Source organism: Pseudochaenichthys georgianus, chromosome 16, assembly GCF_902827115.2.
Source record: "Pseudochaenichthys georgianus chromosome 16, fPseGeo1.2, whole genome shotgun sequence".
In the NCBI taxonomy this organism is placed as follows: Eukaryota; Metazoa; Chordata; class Actinopteri; order Perciformes; family Channichthyidae; genus Pseudochaenichthys; species Pseudochaenichthys georgianus.
In genome coordinates this window covers 33,003,534-33,020,617 of record NC_047518.2, presented here as the reverse complement: position 1 = coordinate 33,020,617, position 17,084 = coordinate 33,003,534, and the positions used below count along the sequence as shown (strand labels likewise).

General features: G+C 40.7%; 1 protein-coding gene across 1 annotated transcript in view; it reads right to left on the bottom strand.

The window, feature by feature from the left end:
* The window catches only part of sv2a (synaptic vesicle glycoprotein 2A), a 66,062-nt gene that overhangs the window by 9,369 nt on the left and 39,609 nt on the right, over window positions 1–17,084 (bottom strand). The window contains exons 3-10 of the mRNA XM_034103304.2: window positions 11,973–12,153; window positions 11,071–11,222; window positions 9,239–9,372; window positions 8,606–8,695; window positions 7,859–7,966; window positions 6,292–6,380; window positions 5,071–5,235; window positions 4,479–4,612 (exon numbers count right to left, since the gene is read on the bottom strand). Of these exons, the coding sequence (XP_033959195.1) occupies window positions 4,479–4,612; window positions 5,071–5,235; window positions 6,292–6,380; window positions 7,859–7,966; window positions 8,606–8,695; window positions 9,239–9,372; window positions 11,071–11,222; window positions 11,973–12,153 (1,053 nt within the window). The remainder of the gene's footprint in view (window positions 1–4,478; window positions 4,613–5,070; window positions 5,236–6,291; window positions 6,381–7,858; window positions 7,967–8,605; window positions 8,696–9,238; window positions 9,373–11,070; window positions 11,223–11,972; window positions 12,154–17,084) is intronic.

Genomic DNA, 17,084 nt, shown 5'->3' with positions numbered 1-17,084 from the left:
AATGTTTGTGAACCGTTACACCCCTATACATTACAATCCTCCACTTCGCGATCTAATAAACCAAGTCGTTTAAAATGTAAAACACAGCAAGCAATGTAATAATTATTATTCCTGTGAATTGAGTGTTAATTTCGTGCAAATCCTGAATTTCTTGTGACAATAAAATGTTCCGCAAAACAATTTCCTGTTTCATGATACAGTATGCTAAATGTAATGAGTTTTTTTTGTTTAACAATGGCACAACAACATGACTATGGCTTTAAAATGAAAATAAAAACACATCTCTAAATGTACCATTCTATGCAACCAAATGTGTTTGTCAAATGTATTGTAAAAACATAAAGACAAGGGAACATCACAAACAAATCAGAGAGATGTGTAATGCAAAGAAGTAGAGGAGATGGACTAAGAGAAACTGAAAATGGTCCAGCTTTATTTGGAACAATGTATATGCTCACTGCTTTTGACAAGAGAGGTTTATCCTCTGAGCTCTAACCTGATCTTAAGCTTCTTTTAAATGTGGATAAAACCAAGGTAATGCTCTTTTCAAAAGCTAAAAAGACACCAGAGCCTGTTTTAGATATTGTAACTACGCAAGGAACAAAACTTGAAGTTGTTGCCTGTTACAAATACCTTGGTATCTGGCTTGATGATTGTCTCTCTTTTAAACTTCATGTCAATAACCTGCTTAAAAAGCTGAGGGTTAGGCTAGGTTTCTTTTTCAGAAACAAGTCCTGTTTCTCGCTTGAGGCCAGGAAAAGGCTATCACTGTGACCTTTTTACCTGTGCTGGACTATGGGGATCTGGTCTATATGAATGCACCTGCCCATTAACTGGTCAAGTTAGATGCTGCGTATCACAGTGCACTGAGATTTGTGACAAACTGTAAAGCATTAACCCATCACTGTACCCTGTATGCAAGGGCTGGTTTGCTTTCACTAACTGTACGGAGGCTCAGTCACTGGTACATTTTTATATATAAAGCCATACTAGGGAAACTTCCATCTTATATCTGCTCCCTGATCTCACGGTGAATTGTAAGTGGCTACTGCCTGAGATCGAATGCTGTGGTTTTATTAAATGTGCCAAGTGCTAGGACTGCCTTAGGCACGAAAGCTTTTAGATGCGCAGCTCCTCTGTCTTGGAACAGTCTGCAAAAGGAATGGAAGCTGAGCCATTTGGTTCCTCTAAATGTGTTTAAAGCAAGGATAGATGCTATCCAATCGGAAACTGTCCGAACCTGTAAATGTTACTAGCTATGTAAACTATAGTCGCTGTAAATATGCTGTATGATGTCCTTTTTGTTTTTCTGTTATGTTTATATGTATTCATGTGGAACCTACTTGCAGCAGGTCACCCTTGAAAAAGAGATCAACGATCTCAATGGGATTCACCTGCATAAATAAATGAAATTAAATGAAATCCTTAAACATTACAATATACTTAGACTGCCTAAAGCTCTTTAGTGCTAGCTGTATATTCTGTATATTCTGTACTTCTGGTATTCCTTCTCTGGTTTGTGTGTGGAAAGTGTCAAAGGAAAAAAGGTCTCATGCACATTTTAAAACCCTTTTTATAGTCAATTGAATTAACTTGACTTGAATAACTTGAGAAATGGTCTCTTTTGGTTTGCAGAGAAGTGACTAAGTGAACGTTTGGACTAATCAAATGCAGTAATCTTACATACACACTGTATTGTCTGTGAAGAATTGCCCTTTGAACCTTTGCCTGAGTACCTACCGCAGCCATGATGTACCGCAACACATACACAGCTGCAGACACCATGTGGTTTGTTCCCATCATGCCGCAGTGTGACAATAAAGGTAGGCCTACACATTGGCAACTTTCAGACAGCATTAAGTTCTGATCAGGGAGCCCAAAGAGCGATTGAGAATTAATAAGCAAACACGTTTCTAATTACTATTCCAGCGAGGAGCCCCTGGGCGGCACTGATAGCAGCTGTGAGTGATTGCTTTACGCGAGTAAGACGGCAAACAACAAACAAAGAGAGCACAGCCGGCTGATATAGCTTGTGTTTGCATGTGTGGATCCAGAAGCTGAGTCTATGGCGGGCAGTGTTCTTTTTTCTAAATTGTACAAAAGATACAGTCCGTCCCCACTGGCTTTCTACATCTGACATCTTTTGCTGTCATTACAGTGGAGAGAAATCCATCTGACGGTTTTAAAGCAGAACTAATGGTGGATTCGGCCTGGGTTGCTAGGACACATAGCAGCTCTGCAATGCTGCGTTAAGGATAGTGCCAGTCAGCCAGTGGAGAGAAATAAGACAGTAATTGAGCCATTTTGACAAACAGTTGAAGCAGATGTTGCTGCTCTTTCACACATCAGGGGAAGGAAAGAGAAATACTGCATTTGCTAGAAGCAAATATTAAAAGATGTCCAACGCCATTGTATTTATAATAGCTAGACTATGTGAAATTGCAGTCAGTGGGGAAATAAGTAGGGTACTCAGGTACGTAGATGTACTTCAGCAACAGTAGTTAAATCACAGGGTAGAAATATGTACGAGATTTTACCGTTGACGGAGGGAAACTCTCCCGACAGCCACGAGACCGGGTCTGTTACGAGCAATTTGCTTTTAAATGGCGTTTTAAACCAACGTTTTTAATTGTGTTTTAAGCAACCTATTTATGTGTTTTACAGAGCTTACTGTACACAACCGGCCCAGCAACCCGGGATATTAAGTGACCATTTCCCCGGCAGGATTAAGCTGAGTTGGAAAATAACTCTGTGAAAGACCAGGCCAGCCACTGTCCTATAGTGTTTTTTGTATTTTCTTGTTCATTTTCTTCATGTGCAGTGTATGGCAGTATAATCAATTTATTATTTGTGTCTTAGGTTGCGCTCCTCTTCCTCTGCGGCGTATGCCTGGGCCCGGGTGGAACGCTGCCTGCCTTCAGTGTAGGGACTGCACGGTGTGACACTTTCTTTTCTGTTTGCTAAATATCTCACTGTTATTATTTTATAGAGATTGTGGTTTGAATATTGCATGCTTTCGTTGTTTTGGTGTGTGGCTTTTCTTGTTTTTGTCCCTCACGATTAGCAGGCACTGCAACCCAGCGGACCAGGCCTGCCCAACTGAGGAGGGTAACTTATATAGGCTACGTGTTGAATTGTATTTGCCATTTTAACACTTTACATGAATTGACATTTTAAACAGTTTCCAACACTTAAAAAGCTGCGTATATTTTTGGAATTCATGCCTCTGTCATAATTGAACCTATTAAGGGAAGCTTTCAAATTGGTCCACGACATACACTTAAATGTAGGGTCCACGGGTTCCTCCTGCCCCTTAGCAGGAGGTGGCGTTGTCAGTGACTAGCTTTACATATGGCAACCTCAGTCACGGTTACCACACACATATTCAAAATGGACTTCGGTTTCAGCATTAAATCAGCAGGTATCAGCATCAAAATATATCAACAAAGTTATCATTATTCAGATTGGCTCATTTAACAATAACGTTTACTGTATTTGATTATGATTCAAATTAAGGCAGCGCCTATTTTAATATTTCAATAGGCATGTTAAATTAAAAAGGAATTGTATGCAGATAGAATAACAATATCTACCTCTGAGATGTAGTTGAGTAGACATTGTGTAGCAGGAAATCTAAATACTGAACTAAGGATCTCAATACTATACTTGAGTTCAGTATTTTAGTACATTACGTTGCTACTTTCCACCATGGTGCAGGTGACTGTGTGCATACTAGATGGATGTAATAAACAAACATGAATAGAAATACCTCCAATCTGTCTAGCATAACAACAATGTGACACAATCCCTTCATGAGATTGCATTTGCAGCCAGCAACACAAAAGAGTGGATTGTGCCAATAGCTTTACCTAAGAGAGTGTTTTATAAGGAGATATTTAAAGCACTATAAATAGCAGAGAGAGAATCAGGACAGAGAGGGAGCAGATATGATCTAATGTACAGTGTGTTTGTAATGGTGTTCTGCCAGAGGGTTAATGCACAGCTTTCACCACATTTAGATCGTTAAAACAGAGTGTATTCACTTTTTCTAATTCATGTCAAAGAAGCAAAAAAACTATCATAAATTAGGTTATCATAAATGATTAAGCCTTCATCCTCCTCATGTCAATATTCAAGGTTATGCCCATAATCACCACGATCAACTTATTGATTTTATTGAATTAAATTGTGATGACTCTCTTCGGACTGGATTCCAAACTTCGTCACCTCTCCCTTCGGGCAGCCGGTCTTCTGTCTTCCTCTCTTTGTTTGTTAAAGGTTGTTCCTCATTGCGTTACATCCACACATCTTCCACTCATTTGTGCATCAGATAGGATTCCATTTACGTCAAAAATGTACTTTATAGAACGATTCACACAATTGTTCATCATTTGTTGGATAAAAAATACATTTTTAGATGCACCTTCACTTGCTCAAGCTGTTTTGTGATTCCTGGTGTTAGTGTGAGTGTATCTTACCTGTGTTGTAGAAGAGGGTGGCGATAAAGGTGCAGTTCTTGAAGAAGGTGTTGCTGGAGGTGATGTCCTCAAAGTAACACTCCTCAAACAGCGAGTCTTCAAACACCATGGATCTCATTTTCAGGTTCATAAACCTGATGAGAATGGAGAAATTGAGGCAGACAGACAACAAGTAGATGGAGTGAGGAATGGAGGGAGACAGACAACAAGTAGATGGAGTGAGGAATGGAGGGAGACAAAAGAGAGATGCAAAGACATTGAGTGTCTGTTTGAATTCAAATAACATGAAGAGTTCAGGTTGAAAAGGCAAGGTAAAAGAAACCTTCAAAGACTTGTTAAAAAACGAACAAGAAATCAAAGCAATGCTCAGAATAAAACATTTTGCTGTATCCTCATTCATATTAGTATCTATCTGGCTATCATCCACCTTATTATAAAGACTTTGTGAATAAATTCCTCCGACAAAAGTTGGAAATAATTCAAATGTAATATTATTGGAATAGATGGCACACTATCATGTAACCTAATTCAAAATTAAATGTTTCCCTCATTCCACACTTCCAAAACAAACGAGATCATTTAGCGGACTCACTTGTCGTTGAAGTACTCTCCTTGGCGGTGGACCTGGTTTTCCAGGGTGAAGTTAAAGGTGACATGTTCTATTTTCTCCTTGGCAAAAAACTTAGTGCGTGAGGCGTAATCCTGCTTCTGGAGGTACTTAATCATGTCGGGGAACCACACAGTCAGCCCGTAGTAGCTGCACAAGGAAAAGAGGGAGAGGGAGGAGGACAGAGAGAAAGAGAGAGCACTGCTGTCAGAAAAAAAACCTTAAAAAAGGGCTTTGGAATGAGATGAGGCCTCTATTGTTACAGCATGCATGAATGTTCCCAGGAAAAGGATATACTTCATTTGTAACTTTTATTGTTTAATAAACACTTCTTTTTTTTACCGAAACTTGTAAATGTGTAAGATTTTATTTGCAATGCAGGATTTTTACAATGTGGTATTCCAATAATAATACAGGACATGAAACAGTCAACTTAATCCATAGTACATTTACATTTTATTTGTGGTCTTCTCTGTTGTTTAATTATTTTATTCTGACCTATTAGGAGAGAAACTCTTGTGTATTAGCCGTATTGTAAGGTTAACATGTCATGGAGGTAATGTTGGACAAATTAGCAATTCTTGTTTCGCCAACACAAAACAATGATAATACTAAAGCAGCAAATACATAAATAAATGTCACTTGGTAGTGTGAACCATAGATATATATAAACACTAGATGGCTCAAGGGGGAGTCGCCAGCGTAGCTCAACGGCGGCCATCTTGACACAGTCAACTACTGCTACAGCTGTTGTAAGGTGAGTGATCTGCACAAAATTACTCTTACAATAACTCGCTGAAATCTTGACTGATTTACAAACGGTTTGGTTTATTATAAACGTTATTAGCATGGCTATTATACAGGAGACAACAAGACATGTTGAAATGATTCATGATTATAATTATAAGTATGCAGTATCATAACTACATCTTTGATGTTTATAACAAACTAAACCGTTTGAAAATTGGTTGAAAATTGAGCAATCTACAGTTATTTCAATAGTGCACCATAGACATACTGTTATGAATGAGCGAGCTGCCTGTGGCAAGATGGCCGCCATGTGGCAACGTCGGTCTCCATTGGCCAGCATCGCGGGTGAGTCATCTAGTGTTTATATATATATATCTATGGTGTGAACTGTACTATATATCTCAATAAGACCCGGACAAATCTGTAGGGGTGGTCCGTTCTTTAACCTCATCTTACCTGAAGGACATAGAGAACCACACGGCCATCATCATGTAGGTGGTGCGGCGGTACTCGGGGGAGAAAACTGTCAGGAAATTAGACCACACCTGAGAGAACACACACAAAGAAAGAGACACAGTGAGAACAAAAGAATAAGGTAGTAGTGATAAAAACGAGGCATACACCGGATGATATAGAAAACATTTGTTTTCCTAACCAGAGTTAGGAAAACTGGCTCCCTATAGAACACAGGATAGAATTTAAAATTATTCTTCTCGCCTACAAAGCCCTTAATGGGCAGGCGCCATCTTACCTTAAAGAACTCATTATACCCTACTGTCCTACTAGGGCATTGCGTTCCAAGAATGCAGGGTTGTTGGTTGTTCCTAGAATCTCTAAAAGTACAATGGGAGCCAGAGCCTTTTCTTATCAAGCTCCACATTTGTGGAATCAGCTTCCAGTTTGTGTTCGGGCGGCAGACACCCTATCCGTTTTTTAAGAGTGCGCTTAAGACCTTCCTTTTTGATAAAGCTTATAGTTTGGGCTGATTAGATTCAGCCCCTAGTTTTGCTGATATAGGCTTAGTTTGTCGGGGGACATCTTACTTCTTCCTTCTCTCTGTCTATACCCGTGTACACTCATGTTCCGATTAACCCAGCTTCCCCAAATGTCTTTCTTTTTGGTGTCTATATATGCCGGGATCCGGAGTCATGGATGATCCTGCGGTCCTGTGTCCTGCATCGCGAGCCCTGGATCTTGAGTCGTGGCTGTGGTCCTGGATCATCGGTCCTGGATGGATATCCTCGTGGATTCATCTTCCTATTATACACACATGCATTTCCAAACATTTGGACTACCTATGTTGCAAATGTATTATCTTTTCCATTTACACACGGCATCTATTGCACGTCTGTCCGTCCTGGGAGAAGGATCCCTCCTCTGTTGCTCTCCCTGAGGTTTCTCCCATTTTTCCCTTTAAACTGGGTTTTCTCCGGAAGTTTTCCTTGTACGATGTGAGGGTCTAAGGACAGAGGGTGTCGTATTGTCATACTGATATTCTGTACACACTGTGAAGACAAATGTAACATTTGTGATATTGGGCTATACAAATAAACATTGATTGATTTCCCTATCACGGTGGTGGTGGCGAAGTCGATAGGGACTTGGCTTGGCAACTGGAAGGTCACCAGTTCAAGTCCCGGCAAGACCAAGTGCTACCGAGGTGTCCCTGAGCGAGGCACCGCTCCCCGGGCGCCGTTCAAAATGGCAGCACACTGCTCCTAACACTAGGATGGGTCAAATGCAGAGAAACAATTTCCCCACGAGGGATTAATAAAAGTCCATCTTAATCATCTTAATCACCTGCAAGAAATAAACCACATGTCCAAAAAATGCAGCCCAAACAGAGATAAACACGTCCTGTTAATAAATACAAACTGTCCACAAAAACAAAAAGCTGAGCTGATTTTGTTTGTTCAAATGTGTTGTTTAAAACTGCTAAAAATAATCATACTAAAACTAATGGAGTATTTTACACTTAATATTGCTAAATAAGAAAACAATGGAATAAGAAACAAACTGTCACCTGATGGAAAAGTGAGGTGAGCTTAATCCTCCATTTCTGATGCCAGGCGGCACCCTCTCCCAGGGTTACCAGGTCATCCATCTGCTTCACCGTTTTGATGGTGGTCACCTGGAAGCAACAGCAAAACCTTTTTAATAATGTGAGATTTGTTTAGATTGTATAAATGTTTCTTGCAGTAAATGGAAAGATAGTCAGTCAGAGACCTATAGTTGAACTTATCTTGCAGTCTGGTGTTATAAATACTTAATTGTCCTCAGCATGCATTATAAGATACGCAGTGCAAAATCCTTAATTGTGGAATTTTTCAACACTGTTTGATTTTCATTTCTGTGCAGTATATTTACAACAGATGGCAAACCTGCTCTCCCTTGTCACACTACCCCAACACAGAAAAAGGCTCCACTTAATAATGAGGCACCTGATCTGCCTAATGTCTCACCATGAACACCATGTTTTATTACAATGATTATTATATTTTTGCTCATTCGAGTGGTAAGAAGACGTACTAAAGCATTTTCTCCCCGTATTTTCAGTTAAGCATTCATGTGAACTGTGCGGCTTGAAGCTTTAAGAGATTACAGTAGTTTAAAGAAAATCTGTTTTCAATTAATTAATATGCTAATGTTATGCAGCACAGAGCTGGAAACCTGCTGCAGTGTGTGAGCCTGCAGCCAGACACACGTGCACTGTGTGAACATGTTTTCTCCTGCATGCAGACAAAAGTGTGAAGCATTGAGTGTGACTTACTGAGAAGACCCTCTCTGGGTATCCCTTGGCCTTCATGTTGGTGTCATGGACCTGCTTCAGAATCATCCACGCCTCGTCGTGTTTCCCATTCTGGAGGAGAGAAACAAAAAGCACATTACCATGTTAGTAATCGCTCATGTTGTACTGAACCCCCCTGGAAATTAAGGTTTAAAGGGGCCTTAATGTGCTTATTTTGAGGTTCATATTTGAATGTTGTGTCTCTACTATGACATGTTTATATGCTTTAATGTCCAAAGATTGATACTGAACCACGGCTGAAGAGCAGTAGTCAATCTCTCATCTAACTAAAAAAATGTTGCTTTATCTCTACTTCCCTTGTTTACTTTTTAGTGTGTCAATATTTCCAATAAACTGAATAGAGAGAAAAACCTTCAGCAGTAATTTACGCCTCTCACAGTGCCTTGCTGTTTAGCCTGCTCCAGCATGTATATATGCACATATTTATTAACTCAAAATATTCTGAAAAAGTGTGCAAGCAGCACTTTGCATCTTCCACTTTGCAATTTTCCAGACGTTTGAGTTCTCAATATTGTTTATGCATTCACTAAGGTCAAATGTATTCAAGTAAGCTGTTAAACAAAGACTGGGTGTGGTGGGGGCTCACAGGCGTACCTCCAGGTAGAAGCGGGGGCTCTCAGGCATGATGGTGAGGGCGGAGATAGCAGCCACGGCGGGGAAGGCACACACCAACACAAAGACTCGCCAGCTGTGGAACTGGTAGGCCGAGCCCATCTGGAAACTCCAGCCTACAAGAGGGGATGAGAGACGGGAGGTGTGAGAGGAGAGTGAGAGAGGGGAGGTGTGAGAGGCAGCTGCAAGACTTGAATTGAGAGCACAGGAAACTTCCTCTCTTCATACTTTAATGGTCAGGGGCCTCATCTATAAACGGTGCGTACGCTCAAAAGATGGCGTACGCCAGTTTCTAAGCAATGTTTGCGATTTATAAAAAACAAACTTGACGGGAACATGTGCGGTCCTCCGCGCAAACTCTGACCCATGCGTAGGCACTAAGCACAAAAACTCCCACCTTTCTTACAGTTTCTCATCATGGGGGGGGTCTCCTGTCCCCGGCACAAACACACTGACACACTGCCTGAGGAAGTAACTTTTGTCATTAACTTTTTTCGGACCACTTATGTATTTAATTTGGTGACGATCCGACCTTGCTGCTGCTACTCTGGTTCAAACTGCATCCACCAAACAATGTGATTTGTCTCCGCCTCTCCAAAAGAAGCTACATCTGACACGGTGTGAAATGTCTTTCTTAGCTGTTCTGTCGTCATTTCCTGCTTATCTTATTCATGCAGTCAGTCAAAATGAATATTAATACGGGGCGTTTCTTTGACTATTTATCGGCCAATATGGGCATTACGTGAAGCCCACAAAAGCTGCGCCGCATTTCGAGTTGATTGTGATTTATAAAAGGAAACCGGCGTCGGACGTGCCGCACGGAAGTCCTACTGTACGCCGATACGCGTTTTATGAATCGGAAAATGTCTGTGCGTATTTATTTGCTTTGATCTACGTCAGCAACCTTCCCACGTGAATCCTACGCAAGGCTTTATAAATGAGGCCCCTGCTCTGTATATTTCCTTAAACTGCAGCAATTAGTTGTCAGGTTTGCTCCAGTATGGTTTGGTAAGTTGCTCTCCTCTTCTCTTCATTTTACATTTACAATATTAACATTTTGTCTGCAATCTGACTGACCTGTTTTTTTCAATCAGCAATTGTAATAAGAGAAATAACTCAACATTCTGGACAGGTACTTGAAGTTATTAAAATGTTGAATGTGCGAAGCATTAACCATTGTTGTAATTGCAGTCAACCTCTCACATTAGGTTTGATGCCTTCAATATTCATTGTTGAGAAGAGAGACAAATTCCCTTTAGACGTATCCTCTTCTTAAAAAAAAACCTGGTACATGCAGGTACGTAAAATAATACAAATCAGTGTTTCTCCGAGGCATTTCTGACGACAACAATCGTGGCAGAGTGCCGGCAAGCTTACTTTCTTCAACGCTGACACATTTTGGGGAATATTACATTTTTTTTTAAAACTACTGATTTCTCTAAGTTTGATAACTGTTGGAAACATTTGGGAAAAAATAGACAACTGAACCAAATAACATACTATAGGCGTAGTCCTTTTTATTTTCCATTTGCTTTTTCAAGAACACGTATTTCAAAGTAGAGTAGGCTACTTATGTTAGTGTATTCCCTTGGAAAAGAGATCAATGATCTCAATCGGATTTTATCTGTATAAATAAAGGTTTGAAATGAAATGAAATGAAATGAATTCAGTTATTTTCAAAAGTCTCTAATGTAAATGGCATTTCCACAGATAAGAGTTAAAATGTCTGTTTATCTAACTGACACATTTACTAACAGGCAGACATATTGCCTTGGATCTTAATTCCCTGCCTGTGATTGGTCTATTTCTCTCACCGTAGTGTGGGATGATGGCCCAGGCCATGGCGGAGGCGTAGATCCCCCCGATCATCCAGAACATGCAGAGCCAGCTCAGATGCTCTCCTCGCTTCTCCTGGGCCAGGAACTCGGAGTAATAGGAAAACACGATGGGGATGGAGCCGCCAATACTGTGGAGTCAAGAGAGAAGCAGGAATTAAAAAGGGAAAGACAATTAAAAGAAGAGCAAGATAAGGGATCTGGGAGGAGAAGAAAATAATAGGTGAGATAAGAGAGAGGAGAAACACCGGAGAAGAAAGAAAACGAAAAAGACAATCTTTCTTTAAACCGTGGTGAATATGGAAAGAATATAAATTAGTTTTGCTATGAAAAAAGAGTGAAATCAAAAAGAAATGAAGGTGGGAGGATGAAAAGGAAGTACATTTAACACAACAAATAGAAAAGAGTGTTTTGTTTTTAGATAATAGGGGGACAATTTAGCAGCCTTGTAGTTGAATATCAATTCAGATTAAGTCTTAAAAAGGACCAATAATGGATGACTCCAATCAAAAGCACCGATTTTAGCCACTATAGTCAGAAGAGAAATGATAGCAATAATCAGACTCAGAGTTCTGCAATCAAACAGGGGCGGAGATTTGTTTTACCATGACTTCATTTAGAAAGAGGGAAATGTTCTGCCCAAATGCAGAAACATCCATAATCACCATGTTGTAATGGGAGCAATAGCCAAACCCCGAAAGTTGACCACAAATAGGATGTTTTTGCCTGTAGTGTCTTTCTTTATCAATGTTGCCAAACTGCACACAACCAAGACTCTGATGGGGGATTTCCTTAAACCCCAATGTATGTTTTGAATTGTGTATCTCTCCTCTCAGCTGACGTGCCACAGTGGTGGTGGTCTCACTTCACTGTCTTCTTACCCCACACCGGAGGCCAGGCGGCAGAAGAGGAAGGAGACGTAGCCCTGCATGAAGGACGAGAAGAAGGCAAACACGCTGTTGATGGAAAGGGAGATGAGCAGCGTCTGCCGCCGGCCTATCCGATCAGCCAGGCCCCCCCACACGAAGGCCCCGACCATCATCCCCAGGTACACGATCAGACCTGGAGCCAGCAAGAGCGAGAGAAAGAAAATGGGAAGAGATGGTGGATATGAATAGGGGGGTAATGGCAGGGGGTGATGAGACAAGAGGATGAGGAAGTGAAGAGACAAAGGGCATGATAATGAGTTATTATTCATCAGAAAACTCATTGATATTACTTCCAGCCTCTCATTCGATTTCTACGGTCCAGAAAATTAGCTTTTTTTGGCAGCCTAATTGGACTACTGATTTTGAGTGGAGCACAAAACAGAGAGAAGTGCACCATAATCATCTGAACCATACCAGCAGAGGGAAGGCAAGATTATTTTAATAAAATATAACCAATCAAAATAATACCAACCTTTATTTTATACCATTTGTCTTAAAAAAAACAAAAGGGGTTTAAACGTAAGTAAACAAAGAACAAATACATGAATTAAACTAGATGGGCTCATACACAATGTATGTAGCACTAGCTGCTGATCCTAGAGAGTTTCAAATTGTAAAAATGTAAACATATTTTCAAAAATATCGTCAAGTTAAGAAGTTTAAAATGGTATGTATCTTTGATTTGGTCAGAAGCGAGCATTTAGTATGACTTGAAGACGTTTTCAACCAAGTCTTGTGATATGAGGTGCTAACATGACTCACATCCCAAGCGCCAATCCAGGCCAGCCTCTCTCTCTCTGTCTGTCTCTATAGCTTTCTGACACACACACACACACACACACACACACACACACACACACACACACACACACACACACACACACACACACACACACACACACACACACACACACACACACACACACACACACACACAAACACACCCACACACACACACACACACACACACACACACACACACACACACACACACACACACACACACACACACACACACACACACACACACACACACACACACACACACACACACACACACACACACAGAGAGAGAGAATAAGAGTACACACTTGTAAAACCTGAGAACATGGGAATATTTGCACAAATCCACACATATGTTGGACTCACTTTTTTCCTTTGAAACACGTCAACATACTGAATGCAAACAAAGAATCCTTGCATTCAATCAAACAAGAGACTGAAAGTCACCTCCTTCCCCAATTCAGCACTGCAGAAATAGGCATAGAGACAGATGGAGGGAATGAGTCACAAACACACTGCTATCAATACATCAACGGTCTTTTCATCCAAAATAAAAGGAAAGCCCTCTCCATATTATCCCGAATCAGGAATATCCTTCGTATCGCTTTCTCTCCGTTAATGTTGTAATTCTAGCAAAAGACTGTCTAATGTCATCATCCCAGCAGTAAGCTTGTTAGACTGTGTGATGGATGATCTTAGCTGATCAAACGGATCTGTTAAAAGCTCATGTGGGCGTCCTCTTGTGTGTTTATCCGTCTGGTTCACTCACACCATTCAGCCGGATGAAGCCAGGGCTGATTGGTTGTCTTTTGCAGCAAACCCTATCGGCTGTGGTGTGGTGATTCCCATCGAGTGGAGACAGGAAAAGAACAAGCTACAGGAAGCCGGTCATTACTACCAAAGAAGCTTTGACATGCAGCATGAGGAATATCCCAGTCCCAGCGCTGTTGGATGAACAATAATGATCCTATTAGTACGACTGGAAATCTGTCGTTCTTTGCTGCTTGATGCTCGTTTGAAGAGAGTTTGCATTAAAGATTCATTTGAATGCACCAGTAAGCTGAGTTATTTATTTAGATACTGTTATGGATTTTACATTTATGGCTATTTATTCTTGTGATTATGACTTGCTTACAATCCTCAAAATACCATAATTTTAGGACTCTGGCATCATAGTTATTAACATTTTCCATGTGTCATTGCGTGTGCGTCCATTTCAAGGGAAGATGGTTAAGAAACTTGTGGCAATGAGGAATACAATGAAATCACATAACAATGAGCCTCTAACCACCATGCAAACACTTGTTGTTGCTAAGATTACAGTTGCAATTAAATGTTTTGCAACATTTGAAACCCTTTTTAATAAAAGAAAGGCCACAAAACTACTTGATAATGTAAAGGTAACAAAAGCATCCCATTTTGTAAAAACAAGTTTCAAAGACGTAGCGTATGTTTTTATGTTATTAAGCTGACAGATGTTCACTGTTTGGTTTACAGGTGGCACTAACAGCAGTCTCCTTGATAAAGTCCTGTGTACTTCTCATCCATGTTGCCTTCAAAATTAAGCTCCTCAGTTAATTGTAGACCTTTTAAAACAAGAGTTAAAAAAACAATCTCAAATCAGATGAGAAGGTTAAAAGCTCTGGAACAAATGGACCTTGCCAATTGAATGCCTGCAGTAATGAGGTAGTAGCATTTTATTGGTGCAAGATGTTAAATGGATCCAAAAATCAACACAATCGACTCCATTTCCCTTACCTGGTTGATTGTCCATTCAGAATGGAGTATTGGAAATAGGGTTCAGTGGACATACTGTACATGCCTGTGTGCTGCGTGGTTTGATTGCCCTATTTAATAAAGGATAATAAAGCATATATTCCATGCTTTTTATATATTAAAACTAGGAGTGACATTTTGAACGCAGATGTCAATGCCAGGCACTAAACAACGCCCCTGTCCTTGTTTTCATTCTGCGGCATCTCCCCCATAACTCGTGTCACTGCAGGCTCAGGGAGCGTGGAGACTGTTGACAGGATGTCAATAAGGCAGGGATCTCAAGCGAGCAGTGTGTGTGTGTGTGTGTGTGTGTGTGTGTGTGTGTGTGTGTGTGTGTGTGTGTGTGTGTGTGTGTGTGTGTGTGTGTGTGTGTGTGTGTGTGTGTGTGTGTGTGTGTGTGTGTGTGTGTGTGTGTGTGTGTGTGTGCTTATTTGCATGTTTTCCCGAGAGACCACTGTGAGCGTATTCTCCTGAAAATGCAACAACAACCCATGTGGTGATGACTGAACACAATATCCGTCGCCGCAATGCAGCAGCTTGGAGGTATAAGGACAGACAGGAAGTCATAAACAGTTACCATGACACCTGAAAGTCTGAGGGTCTGTGCTGACTTTTCACCCTTTTCAAGGCAAGGCAAGTTTATTTATATAGCACTTTTCAACGCAAGGCAATTCAAAGTGCTTTACAAAAAATGAAAGACATTAAGCATTACAAAAGAAAAGCTAATAAAATAAACATTATTTGCACTCAATGGATCACTATCTGCCCTCTGTGGTCACATCAAGTCTGTTTATCTGTGTGACTTGTAAGCAGCTGCATTCGACACAGGGTTAAAACAATTCCCAATGTATGTAATGTATCGGCAAAATTATTGATTGGAAGTTGTGGCAAAAATTACTTAAACATTTAGTTGTATGCTTTTTCGCAACTGTTGCCGACTGGATTTTGGTGTTTTGAGAATAGTTCCAGATCGCCAAAGGAGATCAAAACGTGCCTGTCTGTAAACCGTGTTGTATTGGTTCGAATAACGGGGGAATAACCATCGAAATGAGCATTATTGTTATTCCATTACTGCTAGATTGTGTAAATAAGCAAATGTTTACTTCTGCTACAGCGCTCTGAAAGAGTGCACCGTGTATTTGGGATTTGTATGTGTCTGTTTTCAGTGTTGAAAAGAGAAGATTCAAAAGCCAGAACAAGGTTGGACACACGATTCTATTCTCATCCGTTTTTTGCATTTTGAAAAGAAGCTGCCAAGTATTGTACGTTTCATTCATTTAACAATTTCCACCTTAGATCATGTCAATAAGTCTCCTATCAAATGTGTTTTTAAGCCCCTGAGGTTTTTCTACATTTCTTACTATGACTTCCAGTCGATGAGTAAACTTAACAGAAAAGGATATGTGCAATATCACAAGAGCTCTTCCTTTCTCTTTCATTCCATATTTTTCAAGAATTAATATGATATGCAATTAATATATATATATATATATAACAGAAAAGGAAATCAGACGGAGCTGGAAACATTGAGAAGTATTGAAGAGAGAGATGGGATGAGGAGGAGCGATAGTACAGGAGAGAAGAGAAGCAGAAGTCTTCAGACAGCTGAGCACCTCGTCACTCTGGAGAGGAAGAGGGGGAGGGGAGCATAAAGAGTGAGGAAGAGAGAGAGCAGGGGAGAAAGAGGAGGGTGGCCAGTCTGTGCGGTGACAGAGCTCCCAAAGGCTCCAGGGAGTATAGTGTGTGTGTGTGTGTGTGTGTGTGTGTGTGTGTGTGTGTGTGTGTGTGTGTGTGTGTGTGTGTGTGTGTGTGTGTGTGTGTGTGTGTGTGTGTGTGTGTGTGTGTGTGTGTGTGTGTGTGTGTGTGTGTGTGTGTGTGTGTGTGTGTGTGTGTGTGTGTGTGTGTGTGTGTGTGTGTGTGTGTGTGTGTACATGGAAAGAAGAGTGTGTGCCACTGGAGGGTTGTGTGTCTGTGTACACGCGTGAGGGAGGGGGCAGGGCATGGGGGGGGGGCACTATTAATAGCCGGTTTTCCCTTTCTGCCAGAGCGCACAGAGCGCTTTGAAAGAGCTGGGGGCCGAGGAGGCTGCAGTCCCTCATCAGAGGCCAGTCAGCCTTGCCCTGTGTGAGGGCTAAATGTGGGATGTCAAATCAGGTTTCACACTAAATCAAAACACCTTCAAATGGTGGAAACATCTTAACTACAAAAAGTGCCGTTTTACAAATGGAGTATTCCTCCGTTGCGATTAAAAACACAACAAACTAGTTCTTAAAAGGTTTAGCTCGCTTGACTCTAACGCACCAGCACTTACAATGATTTGGCTTATTTAATGCTAATGTACCTCTTTGGTTCTTGCTTCTCTGAGTTTGTATCTTCATGGTTTAATGCACTTATTGTAAGTCAATCTGGATAAAAGCATCCGCTAAATGAGATGTAATGCAAACAGTGGAGTCATTGTAAAGACAGAAGCTGTGGTGTGTTACTTAATGCTAAATCTATTATAGC